This window comes from Morone saxatilis, unplaced genomic scaffold (assembly GCF_004916995.1).
Source record: "Morone saxatilis isolate NCDOM2014 unplaced genomic scaffold, NCSU_SB_2.0 Contig22, whole genome shotgun sequence".
Classification (NCBI taxonomy): domain Eukaryota; kingdom Metazoa; phylum Chordata; class Actinopteri; family Moronidae; genus Morone; species Morone saxatilis.
The window spans coordinates 9,256,692-9,272,785 of record NW_023339785.1 but is presented as its reverse complement, the minus strand read 5'-3'; the positions used below and the strand labels follow the sequence as shown (position 1 = coordinate 9,272,785).

General features: G+C 41.4%; 1 protein-coding gene across 1 annotated transcript in view; it reads left to right on the top strand.

The window, feature by feature from the left end:
* Positions 1-6: 6 nt before the first annotated feature.
* Positions 7-16,094, top strand: part of LOC118333956 (ecto-NOX disulfide-thiol exchanger 2-like) — a 158,340-nt gene continuing 142,252 nt past the window's right edge. Inside the window, exon 1 of the mRNA XM_035669776.1 lies at positions 7-149. Within this exon, the coding sequence (XP_035525669.1) occupies positions 128-149 (22 nt within the window). The 5' untranslated portion in view covers positions 7-127. The remainder of the gene's footprint in view (positions 150-16,094) is intronic.

Below are 16,094 nucleotides of genomic sequence, written 5' to 3'. Positions count from 1 at the left end.
ACCGGAGCACTGCCTCCTCCACCGCAGCCTGACGGCCGAGAAACTCCGCGACTTCACGGATTAATACCACACCGAGAGACTCTACCTGCGGCGGGACTGTCTCATCTCCAGTGAGCGCCAGAGGACAATGTTTCTCCTGCAGTACACCGGTAGGCTGCTCCAACTAACCTCACTCGTTACACACCGACAGCAGGAGTCACATTCGTGGGAAATGTATTTAAAGTGTGACATTATCCGGTGAATAGTGACTAAATTGTGTTGCGTTTTGCCGGTATTTTTTTACCCTAGTGATACCTTGGTGTTCCTGGGGTTAGGTAACGAGGTATTTAATTAGTTAACGTTATAAAGATGTAGAAATATCATAATTCTTTTATCTATCTGTTTTCATTGCTGTGCGAGGATGGACAATATCAATCTTTTATTATTAGCCTGTCATTCTGAATGATCTCTTTTAACTAATACCACACTGTTTCTATAATAATATACCATGTAATGTAGAAAAGTTTAAGTTAACAGTGGCCTCATCCCATGCTTAGGCTATGCTTAAACTTGCTCCATGATATGTAAAAGTTTATATGTTCCTCCAAAACTTTATTACAGGATTAGTTTACCTCCGTTTGTAATGAATTTCATCTTGCTCATTTGACTTTATAATGTCCTCCATCCCTCCTCTCATCCTGTGAGCGATGGGGAACTCGGGGGAAGTGTGAGGTAAGTGTTGAAAAATCATTTGATTTGGCTCGGATAGAGATAAACAAACTTAACTTTATCAGACTCTCCAGCCACAGATCAGATAGGCGTGCATGGCTGGTGGATCCCAAATCTTCTCCTTTTTTATCCCTCTACCCACATTAGAGACATTCAGTGTATTCCCAGACAGTATGGTCATCTGTAACTAGGTAGTAATGGGTATTTAAAAACCTTAATAACAAGCGTCTGTATGCTTTTATTCATTAACCCCAGTTAATGATCAAGCCCCCAGAGCCCCCTTTGGAAACCACTGGGCTCAGCTTTATATTGCCTGCTGGATTAAAGTCATCTAGGGTTTTAAGTGGAGTGCTGCTGACGCTGTATTTTTCCTGCATTTATTTTTTTAATTTCCCCATGATCCTTTAACTCTAGTAAAATAAAACAGTTTACCACAGTCTCTTAACAACAATCCAAGAACTTCCCACTAAGACCGTTACAGTTTTATTTAAACTCTCTTTGTTCGCCGCTTTAGCTGCGGCCAATTTATAGTGCTGTGATTTATTTAAAAACTGACTCCAGGTCTCTCACAGCTTGCGTAATGATGGATAAGTGCTCATAATTTGATGATTAGTTCCCTCAGTTACTAGCCAGCCAAGTTTTGAGAATATGTAAGCTATCATTTTGTGAGGGACACAGTTTATGCAGTTTGGTCTTACTGCGGACCTGTTGTTTGTGGATACTGTTAGCAGACAGGTGTCAGAATGAACAGTGTCAAATTGAATTACAGCTGCAATTAACAATTATTTTTATTATCAATTCATCTGCTGGTTATATTCTCACTTGAAGGTAAGTTTAGGTCCATTTTCTGGGAGTACTACTCAACCTGTGGAAACATTTGGACACTGTCCTCTGTGGCTCTTGGGTATCTTTGTCAAATCGGAAAAAAAAAACCTTCATGATGTCATCAGGGATAGCTCACCTTGGGCTTAGGCTTCATCAGAAAGACTGTTTTACAAACTGGGGGTGTGGCGTTTGAGAGACACTGTCGTTTACCCAGCAGGGAGTGTTTAATGAACATATGCTACTGGTTGCATTGTGTATGATCCAGTATCATACTGGGGACTGAAAGTAAGGATATCCCCGACCTCTGCTGCACTGATTTTGGTGGAGTACCTGTAGTCTCTAAAGTGTCAGAACATAGTAAACGAACCATAGTTACGTCTTCAATTGTTATGTTAAAATAAATAAACTAAAGGCCGAACGCATTAAAGCAATGTTGTGCCGAACGTCACTGGTGCCATTAGTTTACCCCCCGAAAAAAGCAGATGAAGTGATTTCTAAAACGGATGTTTTATGGTAATGTTTCCCGACTCCTCTAGCGATGGAACAAAGTCTTCCCCACTCCCAAGAATGTGATGGGCGACATCCTTGCATCCATCACTATAAGTGGAGGCTTAGTGGCCTCAGGAGCAACCATGGTTGAGTTAAGGTCCATCATTCCCTGTGACAGCCATTTACCTCCACACTGCACCGATCCTCTCTCTGATCAATGAGCGGGGCATTGTTGGATTGCCTTCGGGAGGGGAGGGGGCCGTCAAAGGGGGTTGACAGAAATACGGAGAGATAGATAGAGAGAGATAGAGATCGAAGGAGTGAGCGAGAACTGGATATCGGCTCTGTGTTGAGTTTGCTGTGGCTCCAGGGTAATGGTGCTGGTATCGCTAAATTAAAGCACAATTGAATGAAGAGTGAGATATTGTGTGAGTGTGAAGAGATTTGTCAGCTTTGGAAAAAAAATTCTCCCTTTTAAGTGCGGAAACGTAAGCTCAGTTTTGCTAACAATTCAGCAGTAAGTGTGCGTCTTGTAACAATGGCTATGGGGAAAAGAGGCAGTATAATGAAATGTGAAAATATGAGTCAGAGATAAAGGAAACTCCCGTTGTGTTTGGGAATGGAGGATTCAGTTGGGCACGCTGCTGAAAGGTTGTGATGCTCTGCTCTAGTAACCTGGTTATGGATCATTCAGCAGCGCCATGAAGGCCCAGGAAGACATGGCGCCTCCTAGCCGGGTTTCTTCAGCTATGAGTCGCTCTTCATGTCTTACTGTGGTGTAAGCCAACAGTACTGCCAATGCTGTTATGAAGAGCCAAAGGGTGAAGATAAATAAATGATGCTGACAAATTGTGTACTTTGAACTGAATGACTTATTGTCTCCACTGGGTTTCTTTCTTAACTTTATTTATATAGCACCTTTCATACAAACATGCAGCCCAAAGTGCTTCACGTGACAAACTGACGTCAGTGTCAGTGTCAGTGTCAGTGAATTAGTAGATAGGGCAGAGTGAATAATTAGAGTAAGGAATGACTTTGGTCAACATGTTTACATTAGATAGCTGTGGAATTACTTGCTGTTGGAGACCCGTGAACATTAAGTTAGACATATTTTCAGGTATAGGTATTAAAGATGGAACGCTTCAAGTAAGAAATCACACCTGTTTGGTTTGCTAGTCACGGGTTGGGGCGTGTATGTATCAGGGTGATATGTTAAAACTTTACAACCTGCCACCGTCAGTCCAACAATTAGGGATTGCCGATATATTTGCTCATACTGCACCGGCGCCCCCCCCCCCGACCTCGCCAAACCATCTTTATTAGTCTTTACACTGTTCCAACAATCACCAGTTCTGGTGTCTAACCATCTAACAGAGTTAGAGGTGAAATATTCTGGTTCTACGCGCTGCCGCTCCGATGCCCCAACCCCCTCGCTCCTCTACCTTCTTCTCTGCCTGTCCCTCTCCTGTCCCGGGTTGTCCCTGCTGTGTCCCCATCTTCCACGGTGTCTTGTTCGGCGCCTCTGTGAATCACCTTGTTACTGTATCCCCTGTCGTCAAACTAATGGAAATGAACCCTGAATTCACCGCAGTTAGATGTGAAAATACAATGGCTCTACAGCTGCTTTTCCTCTCACTCGTTCTTCGGCTCAGTGTGTGAACTGCGCCTCTGAACGTCTGTCACTGAGCAGCTCTCATTCCTCAGAGGGAGACCAGTAAATTAGCAAAATAAAATGACAAAAATCACCCAAAAAATCGGCCGATGGACTGAGCCAATCGCCAATAGCCAATGTATTCATCCAATCGGCTAACTCTCTGCAGTCATAGTGGATGTGGGATTTCAGCACATGATTAGTAATGTGGCTATTTTTATATAAAAATAACAAGGCAGCATTTTATTGTTTTCACTAATTAGAAAACCTATTCTTTTAATTAAAATGAAGTGTGTGTGAAGTTTAGTGTGAAGTGTTACTGAGGTTGTTAGCCAGAATTTTGTGTAACACAGTCAGAGTATGATGTTAACATTAGCTTCACCTTACTGGGCTTTAACACCAAAAGTGCACGTTTGATGTTAGTTTGACCCCCAATACACTGACCGCCACAATGTACGTCCAATGGGATTCTGTTCATTTCTTTTACTTTAACTGTGGTAGAATGTAACTCCCTTTTAACTTTCTTTCATTGTGTCTGCACAAAGTAACTCTCACCTCAACTCTTAGTGGGGTTTCCCCTCAAGGCAGAGAGTAATTATTTAAAGCAGAATCTGAGGAATATCTCAGAACTAAAAAGACTTGTGAAGACAGCAGAGCCATCATCGAATTTGGTTCTTGAGGATACATTTTCATAATGCATTTTATACATGTGAAGGTAGCCTTTATAGATGCAGTTTGAACTCTTTTGCATCTAATTTATGAAAGTCATCTCTTTTGAGCAGGTAATCTGACAAGGAGCTTAAGTGAATCCCTAAACAGCTCTTCTTATCTTGTTAAGTCTTAGTTTCAGAAAGGCAATGATAGAAACCTTATTCCTGTGAGATTTGCCCCCAGAGCTCATTAGAGTCCTCATTTAAACACCCCTTCCTGCAAAAAAACAGGTGAAAGATAACATTTTTATTTTGGTCGAGGCAGTAAACCATTTCAGTGGCTTGTTCGTCACTAAATGAGTTTGTAATTTTAACTCTGCCCCCTCTTGTATTTGAGTACCTCACATGCGTCTGATGTACTGTTGTTACACCCGCAAAAGCAATTGTTTGGAAAATTGTTTTTTCCCTCTCTATTTTAAAAAAAAAAACTTGTAGGGAGTTGTAAGAAATGTTCCTGTTACAGATAGAGAGACACTTTAACATCAGAATTTGGTGTATATTGGTACTTTTCCCACAATTACTACCACTGCAGTAGACAGCTGCTATTGAGCGCTCCCGTTGTGCATTCACACTGCTGGCAACTTTGTTGATGAGTTGCTCTTTCCTGACTGATTGTGGGCGGTGGGAGAGGCAAAGTTTTGAACAAGCACTGTACATCATGTAGTTTCCCTGGTTTTGTTTTACCCTCTGTAGTAGATTGCAATAGATATTGCTAATGGATAATTAGATCGGATTTATTGGAAATGAACCTAAATGCTCAATTATTGATGGAGGCAAGTTGGCAACCGTTCCCTAGTCATTGTTTTTAAAACCGGTATTCTTGCAATCTTTTGAATAAAAATAATAGGGTAGCAGACAGCCTTTGAAGGGCTGCAATCAGCTTCATAAAAAATCAACACAGAAGGAGAACAAGGAAGCACACACATCTGCTGATTGCAGATAAGTGCAGAAAAGTTTGCTGTGGAAAAGACTTCTGGCCCAACGTGCTGACTTTGGCCACATTTCTGAGTTCTGCCATATGAAGGCAAGGTAACTGCTACCATTACAAAGTCTCAATATTTAGCCAATCAGAATGAATGAATGGAGCTTTTCTACTTTGCATCTAACTAGTTGAGCAGGCAGAAGCCTTTTTTTGTCATCTAAAGCTGTTTTAAGAATATGATGAAAAAGGATCATGCCTTTATACTTCACCAATTGTCCCGCTCTCCCAGTGGAAATTAGATGCAAATATGGAGACAGTAAAGTAAATAGAGGTAATATATTATGCTGCAGCAATTGCTGTTGTGAAGTGTGATTTGACAGTCCTTTAGAGCATCAATAAATGGTGGAACATTTTTTATTTGGACAAACTGGGAATTCTTCAGCTCCCTAGGAACTTGATACATCCTCTTTTATAGACTGGTAAGTTATTCATCAAACAAGTGAATAAGTGGGGGTAAATAATGAAAGCAAACTAATGAAAGCAATAATGAAAAGTGAAATATTCAGATGAATAACTCTGAGGGGATATACAATATAATAACAGTTGTTGCTATCCCAGTTCATTATATTTTATATAATGAGAGAAACCGCTACATTTTTACATACATATTTTATACTGGACACTGCAGTACATTGTATGGAAGCAACAACAGTCCTGTAATTATACTGATAAATGCGACCTTTGTGAATCGTTTTTAATTGTGACACACTGTGTCTGAGAGGTGTTGAATAAACTAAATAGTCATTTGATGCTGAAAAACTACACCTTCAGACACTGGAAAAAGCATTCTGCTTAGTTTATTTCATTATCAGGAACTTTTCAGCTTTTCTTAATCCATAACAACAAAGCCAGTATAGAAAACTTGATGAAATTTGAAAGCTTGAAAGAGGAATTTCAAATCTTTACCTGTTCACTTGAAGGTTTTTGATAGTTACACTTTAGTAACATTTTCATCACCACTCCACCAAGCCTAGTTTCATACCTCTGAATCACTTTTCACATCTTTGATTTTCCAGCTGTTCAAATGATTTCAAATGGAGACGTTCTATACCACAGCTAGAAAAAAAGACTAGATTGACACAGACAAATACTGGCTGTAAAGTCAACTTCTCAGTTTATTTCTTTGACTGGCATGAAAAAATGTTATCCACTCCTACTCACTACTATTCTGTGTCAACGCAATGTGATGTCGGAGTGAGGTTACTCACTCCTGGTTGGTTGAGGCCAAACAAAAAAAACACCCACTTATCAAACCAAAAATGTCCAGACGTGAACACGATATCGGTCTGAATAATGAAGTGAAACAAAAGTGCAATTCAGTCTGGGGCCTGTTTCAACAAATTTGCAACATGCATGCGAGCTGTGATTTATGACGTGATACATATTGACACCTTTCACTCATTAAAACGACACCATAGTTGCAACGCTTGCCTTGCAGTAAAACGCTGCCATTATTCACACATTGCGTTTGTGAGACCTCATTATCAAGCTGCAAGTCTTTCTTAATTCCTCAGTGAATGATTGTTGTGGCACTAGTATTTCTCTGCAATGCCTCTATTCGAATATCTGTTTGTGTCCGTCAGATTGTTCTTGGCTGGCCTTGTCTTCCATCTGAGACATTCAGCAGTACCAGAATCAGTTCATTTGAAGAGCAGTGTGAAGGATGGCGCAGTTGAACACTGAGTGTCAGCAGAATCAGGAGCAACTTGGCAGCCTAGAGGTGTTTTTGGATCAGCTCTGGCACTCTCTGGGCCTCCACCACCTGATTGATGGAGCTGTTTGTTCCTAATCACTTCAGAGATAAAGTACCATGCAAGGAACGTTGAAAGTGGATCTAAGGACTCTGCAGCAGCAGGTGCATGAGCTACACCAGAGTTTGGGCAATAACTTCAAATTGTCTCATTGCTTCACAACTCGTGAAACGCGGTTTCTCCCTGTGGCTTGCTTTTATTTGGTAATGGCGTTTGTTTTAGTCTGCCACTAATGTTCAGGTGTCTGTGTTTGCCAGGAACTCAATCTGGGATGGTCTGATTGTTCAGCTTTGTGATCTTTTTGGAGATTTACAAAGCTGAACAATCAGTATGATGCGGTGACTTATCTAATTCAACAGATAAGTCAATTTTAGTGAAGCTGGTATCAGTTCAGTTACAGAATTTGTGTGGTAAATCAATATGTGGACGGATTGCCCATCCAGAAATGTTGAGTATGCAAACAATCCCTACTGAGTTTGAAGAGGTCAGACTGAAAACTGTGAGAGAAGACAGAATAGAAAAGGCTAATTTAGGACAAGAACACACCGGAGTTGAGGAGAAAGGAAATGATCATAAGGTTAGGTGAGAATAGAAAAATGAAAAGAATGGACAGGAATAGATGGAAGATGCTGGATTAGGCAGTTCACCAGGGAGCCACTCTGTGATTACACCTCAACAGACTTTTTTTAATTTCTGTTCTCACATATCATCTTGAGAAAGGATCCCTCACTCAGCTACATCAATATGAGGATTCACCTCAGCTTCTCAGTATAAGCCTCTGTGTGGTAGGAAGGACAGAGATGGACTCATAGATCCTGCGTGAATGAAGACAGCAAAAGACAGCTACATCCAGACTAAACGTCAGGCCTGGACATCCCTTCTCTCCCAGTTTCCCTTTCAGACTAGAGGATGTGCGGGAACAGCTGTTGTGGTCACAGTGGAGCAGCAAGACTGTAGGCAGCATTACTGTGACTATCGCCTTCACTGCACAGTGGCCTCTTTCAAGAAACAAAGTGATGCTGAGATTTCTGCTGTGATTCTGGCATTTTTCTCTCTACAGCAATGCCAGGATAAACAATTGGAAATAGCACAACACAGGCTATGATGGATTACTGTAAGGATAAAGCACACTACATCAGAATGTGCCTGTGTCCACTGCTGCTGCTGCTGCTGTGCAGTGGATGGAGTCCATTGTATATGTGGGAATATATGGGCACTAGCAGCTACTTTAAACTGTAAACTGTACAGTCAAATGAGACAAGTTTACTTCACGCTGTTATTGAGTGTGAATAGTGGTCGATACTGGATCTTTGAAATTTGATTATATTAAAAACTTTAGTATAACCAACATATACAACATATTTTTGACAGGTCTCCTGTCAGTGCTCTTTGGTGGACACACCGTGTAATGCTAACCCAAACACTATATCGAATATACCTCAAACATATTTTTGCATTTCTGTACTGTACTGTAATTGCAAAATATATCTTGATACCAACACCTATATCTGTGTTAAGCTAATATTGTCTTATAGGTTGTCACTCGTTCATCTGACAGACCGTTTCTATGAATGTATAAATCTACACAAACTTAAAGACATAAATAGGCCTCATACACTACATTGTTTTACACTCTGAGGCTGGAATTATGATGCTTTGAAGATACATGTAGCCTTGCAGTTTTGTCCAATCACTGCAACTTTTCTGCAAGTATGACCAGTCATTGTAGTTTCCTGTGCAAAACATTGAGCCATGTGTCACCAAACTGTCACTTCCTCGTTTCTAATTGTGAAGATGCAGACGTCCCACTGGACATCTCACATTTCCCCTCCAATCAGTGCAGTTTTATGCTCACTGGAACAAGTTGCCTTCAGAATGAATGAATTATACCAAACCCCCTGGAGGGACTGGGACATAGGAGGATCACAGGGGCTTCGAGAGAAGCACCAACCACCCCAAATCCCAACAGCACATGTTGCGTAATACTTGGGATGCGATTTCAGAACATAAAAAAACATAAACGTGTTATATCATACAAGAATAAAAGATGCTTATAGCTAGATGGCTGCTAATTTAATTTTCGGATTTTTTTTTAAATCCAATTATTAAAAATATATTGGCTTTCATTCTATCTGATAGTTTGTTTATATAACACGCCCTTTCCTGAAGACATTGATATGTTGAACATTTTTCCCATAGAGACAATGGTGGAACACTGAGGTTGTGGTTCAGTGGTTCGGCCCAGGAAAAAAACTGCTTCCACTGAGATTACTTGTCTGAAAAGCAGCCATGTCTCCAACATAATAGACATAGGATGCCTTGAGGGGTGTTTATGGCAGCTTGAGGATGAACAGGGACATGAACACCTGCATGACACAGAAATAGCTTGAACACTGAAAAACGAACCATAATGGCGAAGGAGAGGACACAGACTTCTGAACCTAACATATTATCTATAATGTGGCTAAAGCTCTGTGAGTGTCGGTTGATTCTTGTCCTTAGGGGCAGTCTGGCATTGAATGAAGAACATCCCTATACGCTTCACTGAATGAGAGTGGATTTTCATTTCCCTCCTGGAACTAAAATAACCATGGACGGGGAATCAAGAGCTACTCCAGATTAGAAGCTAAAATTACTGAAATATGGAGGAACCTCGTGGCAGCTTGGTAATTTTCCATTTACCCGAGGGCTTTTCTGGGAGTCATATATTGGAATTTTTGCCCTGTTTGCTGTAAACATCCTCACTCTTGACAGACCCCCACTGTGCAGACCCCTTCACAGAAGAAGCTCTATCTAATATGTCACATAGAGCAGCAATGAAGGATTCATTGTGTGAACTCAAAAGGAGCCCTGTACCTGAGTGTTTACTGCACTGAGCTTGGCCAGCATCAGACTCCTGCTGTTTGGATAACTTTCTCACTGACCAAAATTTGTTCGGGTGCTTTTTTGAAGTCTTCTCGTGGAATGGATTGAGGTTACCATTTACAAGAAGGTGATACACCGCCGTAACATTTCAAGAGGAAAGCAAAACAGCTTTCATTTGAGGTGTTAATGTTTTGCTCTGTCTGTGTCTGACCAGTTAATATGCACTACATCAGGCACTCAGAGATTCTCTTTCGGTCTAAAATGTCTCTCGGCTGTATGACTATTTTTGCTTTCTATTATTTCTTACGCCACTTAATTTGGCTGCTCTCTTGGTAAATCCTCACCAAATTAGTGGTTGTTTTTCAGTTGTTTGCTTTTGTGGCAGTCTTTTGCTTATTTGCACCTGTAGTATTTACTCACTTCTCACTTGTATCTTAGTTTATCAACACTCTTTGATTGTGTTTTATCAAGGATATAGCATGATACACATAAAAACTCATAATTTGTAAGTGACGTTCGGTGCACATGTTGCAGATTAGTCCCCTCAAGACTGTAATACTCACACAGGGTTTCCTGAAACTGGTTAGCAGAGGTGGTAAGCAGTGACAACCAAGCATGTTACAGCATCCATCCTAACTAACTTAAACTCGAAGCGGACTCAGTTTGTTGCAACATGTTCAATTGGTGATTGCAACTACTTTGGCCTGGTGTCTGACCCGCAGTGTTGAGTTTTTTTTTCACACATCAGCACTTGATTGTGACTGATTGGGTTGCTTGTCTCTACTTTTTGCAACTAAAAATGTTTGATTCACCACTGTGACCCGAACATACAGTGTAATCGATAAAATGATCACCTGCTGAGCTGAATCAGACCTATAATCCTGACACATCTCATCCTGATATCAGTGTAGCTTCTAGATGACAGTTTAAACTGTTGCCTTACTCATAAAATATGTGGAAGGGTGGAGATGTACTGCCACTTCATAAACCAGTCAGCGTCCTTTGAGGAAGTAACAGCGATCTATGGGGGTGGGCGCTAGGGATGACGCAGCGAGAAACTGTGTCACATCTAGCTTGTGCATCTTTTGCAGGCTATTTGTCTGAAGTCTTTAATATACATACATTATATAGGCAGATGGAGAAATCTTTGCATTTTGGGGTAATATTCATCATTTCAGAATATCTCTCTGTTGTCAGAAATACAAAACTTGTATGGTCAAACATTTACTTCCCTGTAACTCCAAGAAAGTCTTTCTATGTGATGCTGTTATGCAATACCATTTCAAAACATCTACCAGAGAAAATTAGAACATGAAGATGGAAGCAACAAAAATCTAGGAAAAGACATCAGCTCCTATGGTTCCTGTCAGGGCTCATTTATTCACCTCTCATGCTTATGTGAGTCCTTGCAGCCTTCTCGCCATGTGAATTCTCATCTACATTCACATCTCTCCTCTGCCGCCTGTGGCTCTGCATCCAAACACCTTCCCGGTGGGGTTTGCTGTCTGCGTTTCACTGCATCCCTCATTGATTTGGCCTCGTCTGTGAGTTGAGGAGACCTCCACCTGGGTCAGCCCAATCTGAATCCCTCTTTAGGCTGCGGGCTGCAGGTCTCAAACAGTTCAGATGCCCCCTCTGATTATCTTCTGAGCCTAAGGAAATAAAAACTGTGTGATAAAATAAAATTACTATTATGCTGTATGTGGAGAAACTGTCAATATCTTCCTCAGTGCACTCTGCCTTTTGGCAAGACCTCCAACAGCTCAGCAGGAGGTAAGATGAAGAAAACGGCAACATCAAAGACCTGAAGTCAAGTTACCCATTTAGTGCTGTTATTAATAAGATGAACTATGATAAAAATACAGCACACTGTTCCTTATAGTAGCCCAGGTTTTAATTAGATGAAATGTAACTGAGTGAAATAGAGCCAAAAATAATCCATCCGACATTTTCCAGAGGCAGGAGGAAAGCTAACAAACAATGACACACAGTAGGATTCTGTCCTTTTCCTCCTTTTGTCTCACCTCCCCTCCCACCCACACTCAGTCTTTTTCTCCTTTTTATCTCAGCACATTGAGCATTTTACACCAACCTGGCCTGACCATGGCCTCCTGCAGGTGACAGATGCCCGTGGGATCTGAGTCATCATTGCTGCATTCCTGCATCTCATTTCACCAGTCCTTTGATGGATGTGCTCTCCATCTCTCTATGTCTTTTAGTGTGACAGTGTGTGCTAAGTGAGTGGAATACAAGAAAACAGTTTGCTCCTTAACTTTCAATGTATATGTGAAAGTCTCTCCAGGCAGACCTTGGAGTCCTTGCTCCCTAAGGAGCATCACACAGCTGCAGTGGACAGCTCCCACTGTGCTCCACCTCCGGTGGAGATAATCTCCCTGTCAGCAGCCTGTCTCTCTCCCAGATGTCAACTGATGCCAACTGTTGTGTACCTTCAGTTTGCACTCCCACAGTGCTGTCAGCAAACGCTCATCTCACCATTTTCTGTACACATGCCAAACACACTGCATACATTTCTGCACCTCAGTGTTTGGGCCGTGAATGCTGGAAGGTATGAATGTGTTTAATGACCTCTTAATGTTGGTGCTGTGTGTTGCAATTTAATATGAATAAATTACCATTTTCATCTTGAAAAATTTGTATAATTAACAAGAACAGTCCAAAGATGAGAAGATGGCAGTCTTCACATTTAAATAAGAGTCTACAGCCATGTTAGCGGCTCTGTGAGACTGTACCTAGGCACAGAGATGTAAACCATCGAGTAGATGTTGAGATATTTTGCAGAATAACTGAAAACATCCTGGTTCATCCTCTGGGCACTGTGTCTGGTCAGAATTTGATGATGAGTATGGCTAAAAACAGGTACACACTTGTATGTTGTGCATCTAATTCCTCTCCAATAGCTTCAGTCTTTTCTGTTTTTCCTATCAGACTTGTCCTCATGATCTATAGATAGATGGGAGATGAGAGTTCACTATGTGCAACAACCTTTAAGAACTTAAATAAACAAAATAAACTCACCAAATGTCAAGAATGGAAATAAAATGAAATCAAACCATCTTTGTTAGTCTCTACAGTATTCCAGCAATCACCAACTCTGGTGTTAGATTTGAAAATATTCTAGCTCTACACACTGTCACTGCCTCACTGATGCCCCCGACCTCCCCCACTCCTCTACCCACTTCATGCCTCTCCTATCCTGGCCTGTCCCTCTCCTGTGTCCTTATCTTCCCCCAGAGTTAGAGTCACCTTGTAACTGTATCCCCTGTCGTCAAACTAGTCAAAATAAACCCTGAATTCACCGCAGCCAGATATAAAAATACACAGGCTCTACAGCTGGTCTTTCTCTCACTTGTTTAGTGGCTCAGTGTGTGTACTGCACCGCTGGAAGTCTATCTCTGAGTGTCTCTTATTCTTCGAAGGCAGACCATTAAATTAGCAAAATAAAATGACAAAAAACGTAAAAAAACAACGGGCGATGGACTTCACTGATAGCTGATATGTTTGTCTGATCAGGCAACCCTAATGCGTGTTGTTCTCTGTGAAAGCTGAATCTTTGTTGACAGGTACCAGCAGCAGCTGACTGACATCATGACACAGAACAAACCCATTACAGAGAGGAAGCTAATTGGTTTCACAAATCAGGTGAGAGCTCCGGGTTTGTAGTGGCACTGTCCTTTATGGGTAATATTTCATGGACTGTTTGTCAGAGGTAGTTTGCAGGTAGGGAGGAACTGGAACAGGAGAGAGCACCAGGGGAGCATCCGTGTTCATTCCTTACCTTTTGTAGCACTTTTACTGAGCAAAAACCACTGGTAAGCAATGAGTCACTGTGATACCACTCAGCCCCAAAGCCCCTGCAGCATTGGCTGCAATGATACATGCTTTTGAAGGCAATTAAAGCTTTGACTTATTGTCTAAAATGAAGACCAGGCTAAGTAATTTCTGATGGTCATTACCAAATCCTCTTAAATCAAAGTGCATTTGAAACTGCATTAAGTGACTCATTTGTTTGGATTACATTTCCAATGAGAATCTCATAAGTTATTGCCCCTCTTCCTGTTTTACTGCAGCAACAAGCTCTGGTCATTGACAAGGACTGAGCTGGGAAGATGAAAGACCTCCAGAGGAATGTCATCTACAGAGTTTTTGTACTTCATAAAAGCGGAGGCCATTTGAATTGAATGGAAAGGTCAGAGCATATGGCTTGGCACAGTATGAGATGACCCCTTTCTCACTCCATCTCTGTCTTGTGCTCTTTATTATGGCAGAGTGAGCAGGCTTTTCTTGCTGCCAGAGAAATAGTGGTAGTGCATCTCTTGGGTCACAGGAGAGGACAATGCCTAGATGTCAGAAGTAGCCAAAGACTCCAGCTGCATCCTTTCAGATTTTCTCCCTTATCCCTCGTCTCACTGTGCCGCTGACACCAGTCCAAACAAGATCCACCAAGGCGGGGAGGAATGAGGATTAATTGTTTTCTGCAGGTACAGAGGGCAATACCAGCGGTCTGCTTATCGGGCCCCCATTGAGATTCCATATGCTGGGTGAAATCTGTTCCTTTTTCTCCCGACGAGTTGGCTGGAGAGTGTTGGGTCTGCAATCAGGACTGGAAAAGAACTCCAGAGCAACACACTGTGGCTCGCTTCCCAGCAGAACTACCATCCAAACCCAGAAATCCTGCCATCGACTTAGCTTAATCAAACCGACAAACATCTAAATAAAGTATTAGATAAATAGCGATTTGTTGTTGTTGAAGACATCAGGTCTTTGGTGCCTCAGTCTTAGCCTTTCCTTTAAGAACATCTTTTATTATTAATATCTAAAGCTAGATTCAATGAAAAGGTGAAATTTCGGATGTGTTAGGTGAAGATATTTGTGTGCTTGAATGTAGCGATGGCCTAGAGAGCACTGCTTTGCTTAGTTGGTCAACTTGCTACTGTATTTTCCCTTTTTCAATTTCTGCTTGTCCTTGCTGTGAAGATTGGTTTGTGACAGTTCTAAGATAAATGGCTTATGTCCCGTGGAACATATTTTATTTTGCTTTGTCCAGTATATCATGCCAATAAATCAACAGTATGTGTGTAACCTCCCCGACTGTTGCCAGCACAGCTTGGGGCGTGCCAGATTTGGTCAACAGCTGAATGATAAATTCCCTTTCTGAGGGCCACAGGAATATGTGGGTGTTGCCAGGCTGATTTATTAAAGACAAAACACAATGTGAGTGGAGGAGTTTTGTTACTGATGGGAATGAGAATGATATCTGCTGTTGCCCCTGGCAGATACGGAGGGGGTGATGTCACTGTAGGTGCGTGCGGGATTGTCTGATTGGATGGACTGTCGAAGCCGATGCAAATGCAGCGGGATACGGCAACCAAATCGCTCCCTCCAGAGGGATTTTCACTCCAGGCAAAAGCATTTTGCCTTCATAAACAGAGTCAAACAAACTCTTCATCCATACTAATCTCTGCATACTTATTTTGCTTTAATAGCTATATAACAGCATTGAGCACTCAGTTTAATCCAGCTTCCCAGTGCTGACTATTTATGTACCCTTGCCAACGGTAATTCACTTCTTTCTTAAAATCAGCGCAGAGGATTCATATGCTTAATTGGATATTTAAACTTAATATATAGTGCAAACATAATTTGATGAGTTGGAAGCTCATCAACACATTTTTGCTCTGTCAAAATATTTAAAGCCACAGATTGTTTCAGTTTAGCCTGATCATGTAAAGCTGTCCCTTGCATTCGCATCAAAGCGCTCATTAGTGGAACTCTTCTCTTATCTCTGCACAACATCTGCTACATGAGAGTATCTTTAAGGTTCCCACATATACAAGGTACAGAAAGTATATACTCATACTATACAGATGGGTACAAATACAGTAGCCCTCCCCCAATATAAAAATAAAGCAGACAATAGGTTGATGCAACGCTGGGCGGAACCCATGTGTGAATGTGTGTACTTCTACTGTATGAATGTGAGAACACAATGGTGTGCATGCTCTGCAAAGCTAGTTTTTCTGAGATAAATAGTCCTGTTTTCACAAAGATAATGTGGAAACAAAGAGCCCACTACTGTGTGTTTGTGTGTGTGT